The sequence below is a fragment of the Gambusia affinis genome, linkage group LG15 (genome assembly GCF_019740435.1).
Source record: "Gambusia affinis linkage group LG15, SWU_Gaff_1.0, whole genome shotgun sequence".
NCBI classification, from domain to species: Eukaryota; Metazoa; Chordata; class Actinopteri; order Cyprinodontiformes; family Poeciliidae; genus Gambusia; species Gambusia affinis.
In genome coordinates this window covers 14834449-14851621 of record NC_057882.1, presented here as the reverse complement: position 1 = coordinate 14851621, position 17173 = coordinate 14834449, and the positions used below count along the sequence as shown (strand labels likewise).

Sequence of the window (17173 nt, the reverse complement as noted above, 5' to 3'; positions counted from 1 at the left end):
AATATCTCTCTATATATGCAACTTATAGGGTAAAGTTTTAGTTGTTATTTTAGAGGAGATTATCTCACTAATCTCTAATATTTAACTAAATACATTTGTTGTTTACTGGGATATTTTCTTAATCATTTTCTTTATTTTTTTTGTCCTCTGTGATTTTTATTAAAGTAATAAAATAGGATATATTTATATATTTGCTTTATTATCCTTAGATTTTTTTTTTTACAGCATAGTTTTTGTTTGAGTATCAATTCTGCCTATTGTTTTTGCAAAGCAATAGGCAGCTTTTCAGTTTTCAGTTCTCAAAACTGAAAAATCTTTTTTTCACAAAACTGAACATGTTTCTTAAAATTAGTCTTCATATTCACTCCATACACTCTCTTAGGGGTTTAGCTTGCTGGCCGTCCAATTAGGTGACACCGTTTCCGTTGCATCAGGCACTGGCACTTCTGGCTGTGTGAGCAGATGCCAAGTCCTGCTGGAAAATGAAATCAGCGCCTCCATAGAACTTATCAGCAACTTGATAATTTGATAGCAGCAACAACTGCCATAAAGTATTTGTGATAAGTGGCGCGATGGGCTTTAACAATGTCTTTGCAGAATTGTTTTAATTCAGCCACGCTGGAGGGAACACGAGCCGCCTGTTTTAAGGTCTGAAATCTCATTCAGATTTAATCTGATTGACATGCTCCCTTCTAGGGTTCTAGATATGGAAATGCATGTGCCCCAGTGTTCCTCTGTTTTTAATCGCGCAAAGTTTTTTTTTTCTTTACCTCAGCATTGAGCTGGATTAACCCGAAATTATACCTGAAACTGGAAAAATATAACCCCTTTCTTTTAGCTTAAATGCTTAGAATTTAATTTCGTACTCAGATAACGCTTCCCTCAGAGCTTTGAATTAGTAAGTACAATGTGTGTTTTCAGTAGATAAGAGTGATTCATTTCGTGTGAGGCCGATTCGTTTCTTAGTCTTTGAGATACTTTAGTGGAGGTTATCAATCTGTTACGTTTTCTTTTATTGTGCAGGCACACAAAAGGCCTGCTGAAGACTGTGTATGATCGCTATGAGCCCATATTTCCCTCTTGTTCCATTGATATAGCAATCAATTTTCTCTCTTGTATTTCTTCTTTGGCATCTTCCTATTAAAGGACAAGGGCAACTCCTGCTTTCTGAGTTCAGGAGCTAATACCAGTGTTGTTCCTCTCCTTTGTTTCTTTCCAGTTCTCACACTAATTTCACTAGTCCTGCTGCTTTAGCTGGAATATAATGTCAGCGAGTCTTTGTCCATGCCGCTCTTCAGGAGCGTGTTCCCGCGCTCATGACCAACCCGTCTGTGACTCATGCTTCACTGCAGCCTTTGTCGCATCGTTGTTTTCCTCAGAAACCCCTTATGAACTTCAGATTGTTTGGGGATTTTGAGACCATCGCACGATTGACAGAGACATAATGGAGATCACTCTATTTTTCTGGGGCCCATGTGGCCATTTTGCATCTGCGAAAATCGTTGGACGTGCTGAATCTTTATTAGGAATCACACACCACCAGGGAGAAATCAACAGTCAGTGAAACAAATCCTGTGACGTTTATTCTAAGGGGAACAAGATAATAGGTCAACTTTCCGTCAGCTGCATTAATCTCAATAGTGCAAAGACAACAGTCATATTTAGAAAATTAGATATACTGCAGAAATCTGGGATTGTGGTTAGTCATCAAATACCACCAGGCATATTTAAATATTTACACTGAAAAGCAAAACAAAGAAATCCTTCAGCCACTTTTGAAAAGCTTTTGGAGAAAACCAGTCTTTCCCAGTTCCACCTGTTCTGTCAGGAGGAATCAACCAGACTCCCAGCAAACTGTTACGAGAAGCTCGTGGGAAACATCCCCAAAACACTTGACCAAAGTCATACACTTCAGAGGTAACACCACAAAATACTGAGGAAATCTATCTGAATTTCTGATTTCCTTTGAATACATAAAAAATTCCATCCCTGACATATTGCTTCTCTTATTATCTCAATGTCTCAATAAGCAAATGTGAATAATTTTAATAATTCTAACTGACCGAAAGAAAGAGAATATTTTTTCTGACTTAAGTTCAGACGGTGGGAAATGGTGTTTTCTCTTATTAATTTTTTTTTTTACATTTTGTTTTTCTAAGCTTCTGGTTTCAGTTGTATGTGATGACAGCATGCATCAACCAGGGATACATTGAGAACAAAAAAAAACAAAAAAAACAACCACAGTACTCTCTTGGACCGCTCTGTCTGTTAAGCCATAACGATGTTTGGTCAGCTTGTTCTGCCGTACGCTTTCAATTTTGAGATCAATACACAGTATCCTGTGGGATATGTTGCTCTGCACCAGAAAGACACATCATCTCAAAGTCTGAGGTTCTGGTCAAAGGCTGCTAATGGTTCCACAAAGACATTCTAAGACATGAGTGGAAACATTATGTAGAGTGATGACCTCATTTACACAGCCAAGCTTTCAACAGGTTTTCAACATTATTTGTATGCCGTTTTGTCCCGGAACAGTTTATTTCTACTGAGATTAAATTTCATGCATTTTAGGTGTAATTTATTACTTAGGTGATTGCTGAAGTTTTGTTGCTATAGACTTTGTTGTGGGTTTGGAGAGTAATGGGTTGTACACAAATGCACTTGTTTGGGTTAAACTTGGTTTAGGTTAATTTTTTTTTATATATAATGCTGAACTTTATCTTGCTCTGTCACATAAAATCCAAATATTATGCACTGAAGGTTGTTGCTGCAATAAGGCAGAATTTGAATTTAAAGTGATTTGAAAACTTGTATGTCTGCTCTGAATAGCCCAGTGCAGCAGCTTTTAGAACAACCTTTGATAGCATTCTGCAAAATTCCACTTTTTTTCTGTTTTACCTTTAAACTTGTCTTGTTAAGAAAACTTCTAAAAAAAAAAAAAAAAAACTAAAACAAAAAACTATGTTACAGTATCATAGCCAGTGGTACCCTAGTACTGGTTGATTAAATGATAACCCAATGACCTACTGTCTCTTAGTAATGGGTAGCTGCCAGTTTTGTGGTTAGTTTTTATTAAGATTATTCCAAACCGTAGTTCAGGGTGGACTCTTGCATGCTGGTCACATGCTGGTAACACAGAGATCTACAGTGGATGATTTTTTTCTTGGAATCCACTTGAGCAGAGTCTTACACAGTTTTTTGCTCTTCAACTTTGTCTTTGTGAGGTTCCTGGAGATTGCGTTTCGGAGGAGGCGGAGGTTCAAAGGCTCCGCCAGATGCGCGGGGAAACTGTTGCTGTCACCCGGTGAGTGATTCAGAACCTCCAAGAAGTGTCGCTCCTGCTGCCTGAAGTCATACTCAACACTGGATAGAGACATGGCAAAAATAAAGAAATTATTAATTAAACGTAGTAAAGGTTTAGTTTGTCCAAACCGAACCTCAAACTTGAGTTAAGGATTTCCAGATCATTTATATGGAGGTTGAAACATCTTTGTGGCATATGTTACTAAAGAGCTGCTACTGACAAATTGCATTGTGTGACGATAGTCTGTATGTGCAACGTCTTTCCTTATGAGATTTTACAAGTCTGTAATTACTTTGGACATGAGCACATTTTCCAGTGTGGCACCCATATTCTTCTAAAGACACGTCTCATGTAAATATGCTCATGTCTGACTTAGCCTCTTCGGGCCAATCGCCAACATGCAGCATTTAACACTTCAACATCTCTCTCTCTAAAACACAAGCAGTTTTGAAAGTAAGTAGATCAAGGGACAGGTTTTGAATATTTGAAGACGGCTTTTATTGTCAGAATGAGGAGGAGAATACTTTTAGATATAACAACCTCACTTAACCTCCTTCCTGCTTCCAATATTACTGGGGCAAATTGTTGAAGTTTTACCTTTTGTGGTGCCTATGCATGATGCAACATTTCTGCAAATGAGTGCAAACCAAGACAACGCACAGACATGGGAAGTACAACAAAAAAGAATGACAAATTCTTAAAACATTACACGAGCAACAAAAAAAGCCAACATAATTCAAAAACAATTCTGTACATTGAAGTTGAAAAAAGGGTTTTAACTCCTTCAGCAAAATGTAAAGTTTATCCTTTACAATGATGCATGAAAGAAACTTACATATGTAAATAACTTTTCTTGTCTAAATCCTGATCATACTCTAGGAGTTTGCTTAGAAATAATCACGGGAAAGAATGAAATAGCAAAATGTGGGGAAGTAATTACCGATGAAGTTCTCCTTTGGCGCATGGAGCTACTGTTTGCATTTACTGACGTTTCAGAAGATTTGTGGTGTACACACTCTCTTTCTGTATTATGAAATGAGACAAAGAAGTCTCTCTCTCTCAACTGCAGTGGCAGCTTTTCATTAGATGTGATGCAAATCCATCAAGTTTTCAGAGAAATGAAAAACAGCAGGCGTATCCATAAACTGAGTCCTTAGCCAATCCCTCTCAACAAAGTTTTTATGTTCACCCTAAGTGTTTGGGTAGATACCGCGTGTTAATCAAAGCCCATGTCTTGCTTTTCAACGTCATCTCTACTTGAGCAAACGAAACACCAAGAAGCAGCACAAATTCACTAAATTGATCACACACCAGAGGAATATGTCACCTGTAAAAAAAATAAAAATAAATAAATAAATAAATAAACATGTCAGATCAAAGATTTCGCTATCGCCTCACCTGTACACAATACAAGCAGTCTTCTGGCAGGTCGAGCAGTTTCTCAGGTCGAGTCCACTTTTATGATATCTCCGACTGAAACAAACAAAAGCAAATGACTTCCACAGCGCTCATCTTCTGAGATAAACAGCTCAATCATCTTTGCACTTATCCTCTCCTTCTGAATTCGTTCAGGCTACTGCTGGCAGTGACGAGCTGCCTGGCATGCGTTTTGTTAGACACCCGTCTCTTATTAGGAGTCTGTTATTTTGAAAGATGACCTTAGAGGCAGTCACAACTTATTAACGCACAGCAGCCAGTGAGAGTGACTGACAGAGACACTTTGCCAGAAGGGCGTTTTAATTCCCCTTATTTTTCCCAGAAGAGCCGGGTGGCTAAAATAAATCTCTGTGAGACGTGGCCCCTTGAATTGCCCAAGTAGGTTTCTGTTACACTCACACACACGCACACGCAAACACACACACAGTCTCTGACCTGTTTGCAGGCTTTTAATGATGTCGCAACCCCACATCATTGCACTAACAACCATGACTTATTATGCAATTGTCACCTAAAGTCACCTCTAAAACACATTTATGTGACCTGTTACGTAATTGTTTTTGGGGGAAGAGGGGTTTGCAATGACAATGGCAATAAACATTAAAAATTGTTGTAAATATCTAATATTTAAAGAAATCTGTGCCAGTGAGGTATGGTTCCCCTTTATATTGCCTCGGGAAACAATCTAAACTCCTGATTTACGCAGTTAACCATTTTAACCATTTTAGAGACCTGAACACACAAATAAGTTTTACACTAAGACAGAAAAATATATACATCTTTTTTGATTCTTAACTCCCAATTGGTTTCAAAAACATGCAAAAGTTGAACAGTAGTGGTTTTTGGGAGGACCATTTTGCTAGGAGTCGCTTGAACACTTGAACATCTGAAAGTGTTTTATATTGCTTATTTCCATGACCTGTCAAAGTGTGAGGCATATGTTCTGCAGGGGTGTGGTGCAATAACCAATAACCACACCCCGCAGAACATATTCAGGGTGTGGTGCATCCTGTTTAAACATGGCCGTACACGACATCTGGCCAAGGATGTAAAGTTGATTTACCTTGAGCTAAATTAAAATGATTCCATTGTTTTCCTTTTATATATATATAAAAAATGGTTTGTGATTATGCACCTCTGCTCCAAAGTCTAAAATGTTTATTAAACCCAAACTTGTTTTTTGTTTATCATTGAAAAAGATGTTCATAAGTTGCTCTTGCTATACCTGTAGTGAATAACACTTTTTGAAATCTTCACAAAGTGCAAATGCACAAAAGATGGTTTTAGATTTAAAGCTAATGGGTGACCCAAGAGAGGACAAAACCAAAGTGAACTTCTAATGATTGAAATCAACTCAGGACCAATAAAATGCTAGACTGGTTAAATCAAGCCATATTTTAATAACCTTCAAATCATTGTTCTGTTTGCATTGGGTGCTTATTTACAGAGAAACCAATGATTAGTCACACAGGGAATAGATGCAGAAAGTGGTGCTTCACCAATAATAACCTTTCTTTGGAATATATGAATTCAATTAGGTTTGTTCAGTTGAATTCAAGCCCTGTGCATGCACTATCTACATGTTGGACAAGTTATTTACCCAGCTGCCACAGTGAAGCACACAGACTTACAGGCTGTTGGGAGCATTGCATGTCTCCAGGTCCTGAATGATGTTAAGCAGGGTGGTGATCCTGTCCTTGTTGGCCGCCAGGCTGGCCTCCACAGTCTTGAGCCTCTGCTCCAGGCCTGCAGATCTGCAGCACTGTGGGGAAGGCGGCAACAGCAGTGCTGCATCGGACGGGTGGGAGTGAGACAGCCCGGTGCCCTCAGGGCCCGACTGAGGAGCAGTGGGGCTAAACTTTAAATCTGGCCTGCTTATTCCCTCCACCTCTCTGGACCGGAGGGGGAAACTCGATTTAGAGAGCATTGCAGACGGCTGTAGGTCGAACTCCCGTTCAGGGCCTGTGTGTGCTGAGAGCCCTCCTTCGTCGGTGAATGATGCTGGCACGCTGACAGAACTTTCTGGACTTGTGTGTGGTTGCCTTCGTAATGTAATATCGAAATTGGAATTTTGGCAGTCACCAGACTGGGTGATGTGTCTCACCTCTGTGTTTGTTTGCGAGATATTGGGTTCACAGTTAGTTTGTGTTGCGACTGGGGGAGATGAATAACCGAGATGCTTCTGCCCATCTGCATTGGATTCAAACGTACTATTTGCACGGCTGGCTGCTGCACCCAAGGCAAACACTTGTGCATTTGAATCGGGGTGCTTGGCTGCTTGTCCCAGTGGACTTGCTGCATTGTGTCCCTCATAGTCTGCTTGTGTGCATTCTTTATAATGTTTAAGTCTTTGTTTTTCTCTGTCCAGACAACCCTGTGGAAGAAAGGTGCTTGACTTAATTGGGGAAAAGCAATTCTGAGGGTTAGTGACCCGTGAATTCTTATGCTCTGCAGACTTGTGCACCACTACTTCATTGACAGCATGGTCGCTACATTTGTTTTTATTACATTGCAATTCCACAATGGCGCTGATGGTTGGATTAGTGTGGTGGCTTTTAGTTTCACTTCCTTCCTCAGCGGTTTCTAACATATTTGGCAACTTGACGAGCGGAGTTGCTATGGAGTTGCTCTGCTGGTTGGTAACGACACCCCAAACACGAGGTTTATTACTGTTTTGACTGCCGATGTCTGGTGCTTGTGTGCGATGAGCTTTGTTTTTGTCGTGCGCATCACTGTTGCTTAGTGCCTCAGTTGGGTCTGTTAACTGAAGCAAACATGTACCGGACGCAGCAACATTATCTCGTCTTTCTCTGCCCAGAGATGGCAGAGAACTGTTCAGGGATGTGACTTGTTTCACCTCGGTGTTGACGGTCGTATTTTTATAGACTGTGCAACGACCAGCAATGGAGTTCAAGAGAGCTGCGTGCGACTCGCCTTTTGCTTCTGGAGACTTGGAATCACTAGTTATTGTACATGCAGAGGATGCAGAAGTATGCAGCGCAGTTCCAGAGTCTGAGCAGTTAGGCTGAACCGAGTGGATTTGCGGAGCCACAGCTTTGTCTGTGCTGGCTCTACATGTAATTTGATCTGGATTAACTTTATAATTCAAAGTGATCTTCGGGACGGCGGCACTTAGGAGTGAATGCGGTGCAGGTTTCTGAAGCGGATTAGCAGACGCAGGGAATTGAGCTGCATTGTCAACGAGAGATAGTTTAGTTGACGATACGTCGGCAGCTCTTGAAGGGAGCTTTTCCTGGCATTTCTCTAAATCAGATGGGGAGCTTTCCATTGTGAGATGTGAAGAAGGGTCTGATCCAAGAATTTCCGCTTTTTGTGTTGAATGCAAGGCTTCTGGCGCTGGACTGGCATTACTATGCGGACACATCCTCTCCAAATTAAAAGTTGCCTGTGCAACTGGACAGGATGTTCTTTGAGTTCCCATGGCTACAGTGTACAAAGATAACGGTGGGCACTCGGGCACAGCATGCACAGAGACACATACATTTTGAGTAATATTATCTTGTGGGGAATGGTGAGGCGATGTCTTGAGGCGCTTAGGGGAAGTTTGAAAAGTTTTGGTTGCCGTGGCCGTTTGAGGTGTCGAGTAAAAACTTGAAAGGAGGGAAATTTTATTGTTCTGGTTGGGTTTCGCAAAAAAGTTTATAGTGGAATTCTCCTGCCTGCTTTCAATTCTTGCTTTAGCAACTGTAACAGTTTTAGTATGGAGAATGGCTTCCGGTTGGATGGATGTCACGTCGCTTGAAGCATGTGTATGATACAGAGTTCCTGGACCAACTCTCGAATGTACTGGACATGCAGGGTGGGGTGTTCGTCTATATGTTATCTCTTCATTAAGATAATACAAGTGTGGGTTACTTGCAATCTGTGTGTTTTTTACTCCACTGCTCTGAGAGTTTAGCTGGTTTTGTTTCAGAGTATGAGGAAGTTGTAAATGTGTGGCAGTAAACAGAGATGTGAGGGCTGGCTTTGATGCCTTCTCCCCAAAGACAGCTTCGGAAACGGGGCTGGTCTCCCCCGGGACGGCGCCTCTGGATATTACAGACTGCTTCCCGCCACTGTGGTTGCACGTATTTTTTGACAGGTCTGCGCACGGATGGTGCGAGACCGTTCCATTAGATTTCACTGCCTTTGAGGGCTCTGCGTCATCCTTGACTTCAATGATCCCGCCGATTGCCTCAGAATCCACTACGCTTCCGTTGATGTAACGGGTGGAAGACTTCAATCTGGATCTGCCACTGCTGGTGGTGCCTGCAGTGAGGGGATTGGTTTTAATTGCCCTGGCGTAGCAATACGTCCCACCACTTCTTTTCTGACAGCCGGCAACATCCTTTGAGTCGACACCTCCAATTGGTTTGAAAGTCACTTCCTTTTTGATCTTGGTTTCCTCAGTTTTCTGCCTTAAAATAGCCCTTTTCTCACTGTCATTCTTTACATGAAGCAATATAGCCCTGGTTTCCTTGGTGGTATATGTGTTAGATGTTTGAGTAACATTGTTTGAGACGCTAGCAGGTAGCTGAACAAGTGGTCTGCTAATCCCAGGAGACGTCTGAATGCCGATGCTGCATTGTCCCCAAGTCTGCAGCAGAACTCCTCCGCTTCTGTCTCCTCCTGTTGTCTTCCAACTCCGCACCCCTACAGAGGCGGGGACACCCAACACCGGAACCGGCGTCGTCAGGTCAGCCGCTCGCCTCCCCATCCCTTGTTTGGCTCACTTAAAGGTCTGAAAAGTCAAGGAAGGGACACTGCTTTTCGCATCATTTTGTCCGTCTGAAAGTAAAAGAGGAACACATTTACAGTGAGAGGCACTCAAAATGGTGGTGCAAAGAAAATCCACAAGCAAGCAGGATTATCTAGCACAATGCAAGAGTTAAAGCAGAGACCAAAAGCTGCTTCAATACAGCAGAAGTGATGAAAAGATTGAGCTGTCAAGGAATCAGTTGCAGACTCGAAATAAGACAGAAAGAACTGTGCACCCAGTTTTCAACATTTTTCATTGATAGCAGAAAAGAAGTAAGAAATGAGATAACTTAAATAACTCATTGAGATCCAAGGCCGGTCTCTCATTTACAGGAGAGACCCGTTTTAATAAAACAAAAACTATTTACAAACCACAACAATATAGTTAGTTAAGATTAAATAAGCTAATAAAATGAGAGGTAAAAACAAGAGCAAGTTTCATAAGAAAATGAATAGTTACTGGAATAAAAACTACAATTTATAATGGGAACATTTTAAGTCCATCCCTATGTCTGATTAATAGATTAGAGCCGGTCAAGCAAACTAAAGCGTCCAATTCCAGGTCAGCAGCCACTTTCTTGGCGCAGCACTTCTATTATTGTGTATTATTATGAATCCACACCACAAATTTAATTCAGACCAGAATTCAAACTGTGACTTCTGGGATGCAGTTCCCTTCACATCTTTTGTCACATTTTTAAAAATATTCTTATTATATTCATGTGCCAGAAATCTCATGTCATTTTTAAAAAATCTGTACCAGAGTTTGGCAACAAGGCAGCAATGTGTGGATTTTGGCAGCAAAGCAGCCTTTTTATTTATCCATGAAAAAGCATCCAGTCTAAAGTGTGTGTGCGTTTTTGCTTTCAAGTGTTGATTTATGACAAATTCTTTATGCAAACACATTCTGACATCCCTTCCCTCTTCTTCTTCTCCTTTGACGAGTTTTCTGCACACACACACACACGCACGCACCCACACACGCACACACACACCAACTTTTAAAATTGCAAGAAGATCATTTAGTCAGCTATACCAGGAGGGAGTATTATTTTGGATTGTTGTGTTTAATGTTACTTGAGCTCAGTCAAGTGACCTATGTCTTCCTGCCCAGTCTAATGATAAGTGACAACTGTCATGTTCTGTTAATACTTCATTAAATCCCCCTTTGCAGAGCTAAATAAAAGAGGCAAGAAAAAAAAAAGAAAAGAAAAAAGCCATGGAACATTTTATAACAACTGTTTACTGCAAATTTATGGTTACTCTGATTCCCACTCTTACCTGAATATTAATGCAATCCAGCTTCAAGTTTGCATTAGTCCAAGTTTCTGTAGGTTTCCAAAGATTGGAGAGACTTTATCCTTGTAATGTCAGTTCTTCGAAATTCCAAACTCAGGACTCAGTATGCAGTCAGATCGGCCAATGCATCTTAATAATAAGGTTTCCACTCCATCGCCTGAAGTCTGAACTCATCTACTGTTTATTGATCCAGCATACAGCTGAGCTGTGTCCTGTTTTGGTTGTGCTGCTCCATGCACACCCCGTTATCAGAACACAGCAATCTGCTACACTGGGCTGCAGCCCCCTTCTCTGTCCTACCCTCTGTCTTGTCCTTTGTCACCCCCGCCACTTTACTCTCTCCTTCTTTCACCCCTTTCTTTCTGCCACTACCCTCCTTCCCAGCACGCGTGCGTCCTGGTCTACAGCTGGGTGAAGAGACAGCAAAGAGAGAGAACGAAAAACAGACAGGAGAGGGAGGCAGTGACTTGCATCAGCAGAGTAGGGAGCGTCTGTAAATTACCATGCATTTTAAATGAAGCATAAAATGGAAGTGGCAATTAAAAGAAAATAAATGGAAAACAACACGTAGCACCTTGAAAGGTATGAAAAAAAAGTTACATTGGATGGACACTGTGAGGCAGTGATGATTTGTTTCCATCATGCATACAGATAAGGCTCACTTTTCCATTATCGCCGGTGTAAACAGTGTTCGGTTTCTCACGTAATTCTCATCTTTCGGCAGCAGCTGCAGGTCCATTTATTACGTTTTCTCTGAACAAGTGTATTTTTGTGCCACTCCATCAGAGTGATAGAAACAAAATTTGTGAGAATACAGTAATTTCACCATTAAAGATTGTTACATTTGTTGCTGAGCAATCTTTAAGTACTTTCCATATGTGAACATGTTCTCAATATTTATCTCAACTGCAGCTCTATATCTGAACAACATCCATCCATTTTCTAATCACCCTTTCTCCCGAATGGGGTCGGGAGGGTTGCTGGTGTCTATCCCCAGCTAACGTTCCGGGCGAGAGGCGGGGTTCACCCTGGACAGGTCGCCAGTCTGTCGCAGGGCAACACAGAAAACAGACAGGACACACAACCATTCACACACACACACTCATACCTAGGGAGAATTTAGAGAGCCCAATTAACCTGACAGTCATGATTTTGGACTGTGGGAGGAAGTCGGCGAACCCGGAGAGAACCCACCATGCACAGGTCGAACATGTAGAAAGACCCCAGGCTGGGAATCGAACCCAGGACCTTCTTTCTGCAAGGCAACAGCTCTACCAACTGCGCCACTGTGCAGCTCTGAACAACATATTTTTATTTATTTATTTTTTTAAAACATATGTTTCAAGTGGGGCTGCACAGTGGTGCTGTTTGTAGCACTGTTGCCTTGTAGCAAGAAGGTCCAGAGTTCGATTCCCGGCCCGGGGTCTTTCTGCATGGAGTTTTCATGTTCTCCCTATGCATGTGTGGGTTCTCTCAGAGTTCTCCGGCTTCCTCCCACAGTCCAAAAACATGACTGTCAGGTTAATTAGTCTCTCCAAATTCTCCCTAGAGTGAGTGTGTGTGCGCATGGTTGTGTGTACCTTCTGTCTCTGTGTTGCCCTGCGACAGACTGGCGACCTGTCCAGGATGAACCTTGCCTCTCGCCCGGAACGTTAGCTGGAGACAGGAAAAAGCACCACTCCTGACCCCACTAGGGACAAGGGTGAATAGGAAATGGATGGATAGTAAACAGTACTGAAAAATAAGCCCAAGAAGTCAAAATACTAGAAAAACCCCCAAACATTTTCTGATTTTGAAAACGAGAACAAATTCTACAAAAGAAATTGTAGAATTCTCTACAGGAAAAATGTTCCATTTTCTCTCAGAAATTTGAGAGAAAATGTAAATTCCAAAATGAAATGTCCCCAACATGCATCACAACCAAGTCCTACATTAAATATTTAGAAATACATTCCGTTTTCATGACAGCAACATGGACCTCAATGTAGCCCTTTCACTTTGCAGTGCAACCAGTAACAAAATGACCACAAAAACTGTGCTATTCTTGCTGAAAATGTTGGTTGAACAACTTTGTTAGCTTTACCTCTAAGTTGTTTTCTAGATAAATAACCTAAATCTAAATTGGAATTGTGTAGAATAATTTTATTAAGCTAAGCAACCTGCTCTCACTGTATAGAGAAAAGGAACTTATACCTGAAAGCCAGAGATAAACTTATCCAGCGTTCTCTGGACCTGTTATTATGACAAGTGAAACTGCAGCATTTATATAATACACTCAAATAGCAGGGGGTTTACAGCACTGCACACGCATCACTTTACTCATAGTGCTGTTAAATAGGTCTGTGAGCTTACTGATGGTGCCGCGTTTAGTAGGCCGATCTTAAATTCCATTTCTGGATCCCCGGGGATCACGAAGCTGACTTTCTGGGAAGAATACAACCCCAAAGCTGCTGGGGATGTGGGTTGCGTTACATGATATCAGCGAAAAATGCCTTGAACGCTGCTTTATTGGCGCTGCGAAAGTTTTCCACGTCTGGTGTGTATTCATTATTCATTCATGTATTTCTTGAACATACTTCCACGGCATCAGCACTCTGTTTCTTTTCCATTCAGATAGCTTTTAGAGTGTGTGGCTCCTTGTGAAGAGTGATGTGTTGCTGCTGCTGCAGCTAGTGGCAGGACAGGCTGCAAATGAGGGGTCCAGGTGGAGCTGAGAGCAGCAGTTTTTTTCTTCAGGTTAATTATGAAACACTGGAAACAGGGGCGAGTTCACACCTGCACACCAACACCAGCGGACATGATCGCAGAGTACAGTGGGTCGTGGTCTGTTGTTTCACAGATTCAGAATCGTCTTTAATTGTCAAGCGTATGAGCACAAACAAGGAATGTGACTTGTTAAGCAACACATAAAAGAACTGCAGCACTTTTCCAATGTGACAACGGTTTTTGCGAACCACAAATAGAAGTTTTGTGCCACAGTTCCCTCTTTGGTGGAGACAGCATCCCTGTTTTTTTTAGTCCAGGAGGCTGAAATCATTAGAAGTTCTTAATATCAGCTGTTTTGATCCAAAGTTTATTAGACTGAAGGTTAAACTGAAGATGAAGAAGGATTTAGTTTATTTATTTATTTATTTTTTCAGCACCATGATGAGTTTGGAAGAACAACAGAATGGGTTTACCAGTGAAAATAAAATAAAGTTTTAGAAAGGAAACCACATCACAGTCTGACAGATTAGAAAATTCTTACTTTGTTAAGACGGCGGCTGGTTATAGGCTCTGGAAAAAAAAAAATTCACGAATTTAGAAAAGGTGTTTCTTAAATTAGGTTTTCAGTTGAATCATACATGCATGACATTGGTGGAAAAATGTTCCTCTTTTGAGAGTCAATTCATCAAAAATATGAAAAGTAACATAATATTTTAATAGAGACTATTAAGTACTTGTTAACTTTAATGGTTTGGCAATCATGGCACAAGAAAAAAGGGTCTTTGATAATATTTTAAATGATTATATTATTGACCACACACCTCAACTGACTTCATAACTAGTCATAATTCGAGCAAATCATAACATTTGTAAGTATCAAAGGCTTCTCTTGCAACTGTTTTTACAATAATAGAAAGCCTGCAATTTAACAAAGTAGCCACTGAGGGGCAGCATCAGCAAGGTCTTATCATCACTTTCTTTCGTTTCCAAGCAGTCATGCAGCTGCTTCCATATTCTGTGCCAGGATCCTTACTGCAAAATGTTATTTTATGATATCTATTAATACGTTATTGTCCCACACGTCAACAAAATAAATACAATGTCTTGTGAAAAAAAATGCATAACCCCTTGAATTGTTTACCAGTTGTTCATGTTGCAACCATAAACTTAATAAAATTTGAGTGGCATTTTATGAAAGTGAGTCAGTAGGAAATATATAGTTGAAATGATTAAGTTCCAAAAGGCATGTTAGATACACAGTAAACATGTAGAAGGAGGGGCTCTGGTCAGAGGACCAGCATATAGTCTACATGTAAATCCTGATTTGGATTGAGTTGGAGAGAAAAGTCTGACTTTTTTTTTTTCTTTTCAGTTACGTAAAAAGCTTGTTTAGACTCCAGACAAAGTACTTCTTGGAACTTTGCTCTGTTTATTCCAAATTCCTCAGGACATCTGGAAGGGAGCTGGTTAGGCAATAACAGTAAGTTTCGTTTTTCAAAAGCAGATACCAAGGATCTTTTCAGAAAGATCTTTTCTGAAAAATTTTCTTTTACATATTTTTGACTCCTGTTTAAAAGTACTTAAAAAAATAAACAAGAAATGAAATTATACAGGGTATTTTATTAGGACGATATTGTCTTTATCAAAGTAGCTGATTTTAATAATAATAATAAAAAAAACCCCAACAACCTGACACCAGATCCATTCCAAAACATTAAAGGAACTTGATTATTCTTAAACTGACATAACTGCTGTGTAGAGGCGCAAAAGACAGACCTCTTAATTGTTCGTTTATTTCTTTATACACTGAAAAGTAACTTGAAAATGATTAATTCCTTTTATTAAGGTTATGAAGCTATTCAAAACAATGTGATAAAGTATAATAACTTCCTTGGAAATTCCTACAATAATTATTAGCCTCAAAATCATGTCAACAATGTATTGTACTAGTGGTATAGTGATGGTATGGGACATGTTTGCTAGTGACAAACAAACAAAAACAGAAGGAATTTGTAAGGAGGTAAATACTTTCTTACATCAATGTACAGGCCTCACCGTTCCTTCATTGTGTCTGTTTTCATTCTTTATTTAACTCAGACCTAAACTTTTATTATTAATCAAATTATGATATTTAAAGCTACTTTTCTACCGCTGTTGTTGAGTTATGACATTGGTTGCATTAGCACTAGCCATGCTAACACAAACCATCTTGGAAACAGTGTCATCTTCTTGGTGTTCTCGATCCTTAATTATCAAAATGATTTGCTTCCAATTGCAGGCAAAGGTGAAATCTAGACGTGCAAGTAAAGAAATTACTATAGTTGAAAGACTTTAGTCAAGTGTGGCACAAAAATGTATTGTTCATGACTTTCTGTACGGCAGAAAAAACTACGTAATCAGATCTACACAATATAATTCATATCATTATTTTCTAAATATGTGTTCACATGAATCTGGAAACGCATGTTAAAAAATTCCCCTTCAGTATAAATGGTGGTTTTGATTAGACCAGCATTAGCTCCACACTGTGTCTTTGATTGCTAACCCTGACCAAATTCATCATTTACAGCCTTTGCAGCTTGGAACCATAAAATAATTAAGAATTTAGATAATTATATGCTTGAGGTAAGGTAATTAATATCTTAATGAATGATACACCTAATTTGTATGTAATTAGTTTTTTTATGTATTTATTTCCCATTTAAACTAATTAAGGAGATCTGGAAATAATTAGTTAGCTGATGTGATAATTTATTAGAATGTGCCCCTTATGATTTGCGGCATTGTCATGTCACCTGATCAACTGAGTTCAGAGAGCTGCATCTTTGGTAATCCAAGGCTTACTGATAATGTTTTCTGGTATATTTTTCAGCAGTAACATTTGTACATAAAAGGAGAACTAGCTACTCAAAACACAAAGCTGAAGTTAAATGTTTTGAGAAACTCTATTTCTAGTGTGCTTGCCTGGATTTCAGCAAGGGCCTAAAAGAGCATTAGATCAGGGCCTTAGTGTTTTGTGGACAACAATGGAGTATTTATTTTTTGCTATGTTTTATTTTTTCAAAGAAATTATGTGTTGGACTTTCACTGAGATAACTAACACAAAATGTAAAAATGATGTCACATCTAAGATAACCATGCTTTAAACAGATCTTAGACAATTGCAACAATATTTCTAGGTAATTTTCTAGATATCTCTGGAAAAAAAATAAAATAAATTTTTAGAGAAGACAAATGTGGAAATGGTTAAAACAACATGAAGTAGATGTGTACCTAATTGCAGAACATTAGTTAGTAGTGCAACTTGCATATTGCCACTTTCCTGAAATAACAAATTTTTTGACCAGAAGTGACAATTTTTTTTGCCTAAAACATATTTTGGGCAGAAAGAGGTTGTGATATTTGCCAAATCCACTTTTGGCAAAAAATGACTTAGGCCATTCTTTTAGGAAGGTGACAATATGGAAAACAAAGAAACTCCTAAAGATATGGTACGAAAACACGCTGAGCCCCAGAGGCTCACACTGTCCTTAGCCTGACCTTGCTAGTGTGTTGTAACGAGGAGAAGCGGCATTTAGCATCTATGCACCAAAAATCTGGAACAAACTTCCAGAAAACTGTAAAACAGCTGAAACACTGACTTCCTTTAAATCTCAACTAAAAACCCAC

The 17173-nt window shown here is 39.8% G+C and overlaps 1 protein-coding gene across 1 annotated transcript; it reads right to left on the bottom strand.

The window, feature by feature from the left end:
- Positions 1 to 1566: 1566 nt before the first annotated feature.
- LOC122844313 lies at positions 1567 to 11042 on the bottom strand. The gene is made up of 4 exons (XM_044139613.1): positions 10781 to 11042; positions 6373 to 9529; positions 4703 to 4777; positions 1567 to 3363 (listed from the first exon to the last, which is right to left on the bottom strand). Exons 2-4 carry the CDS (start codon positions 9456 to 9458, stop codon positions 3120 to 3122), a joined length of 3405 nt encoding a protein of 1134 aa, XP_043995548.1. The 5' UTR covers positions 9459 to 9529; positions 10781 to 11042; the 3' UTR covers positions 1567 to 3119.
- Positions 11043 to 17173: the final 6131 nt, after the last annotated feature.

Coding starts and splice junctions, on each gene's coding strand:
- LOC122844313 (XM_044139613.1), bottom strand. CDS start 9,458: ATGGGGAGGCGAGCGGCTGACCTGACGACGCCGGTTCCGGTGTTGGGT. Junction 4,778..6,372: donor TGCAATGCTCCCAACAGCCT/GTAAGTCTGTGT, acceptor TGTTTGTTTCAG/TCGGAGATATCATAAAAGTG. Junction 3,364..4,702: donor ACTGCTTGTATTGTGTACAG/GTGAGGCGATAG, acceptor GTCTCTATCCAG/TGTTGAGTATGACTTCAGGC.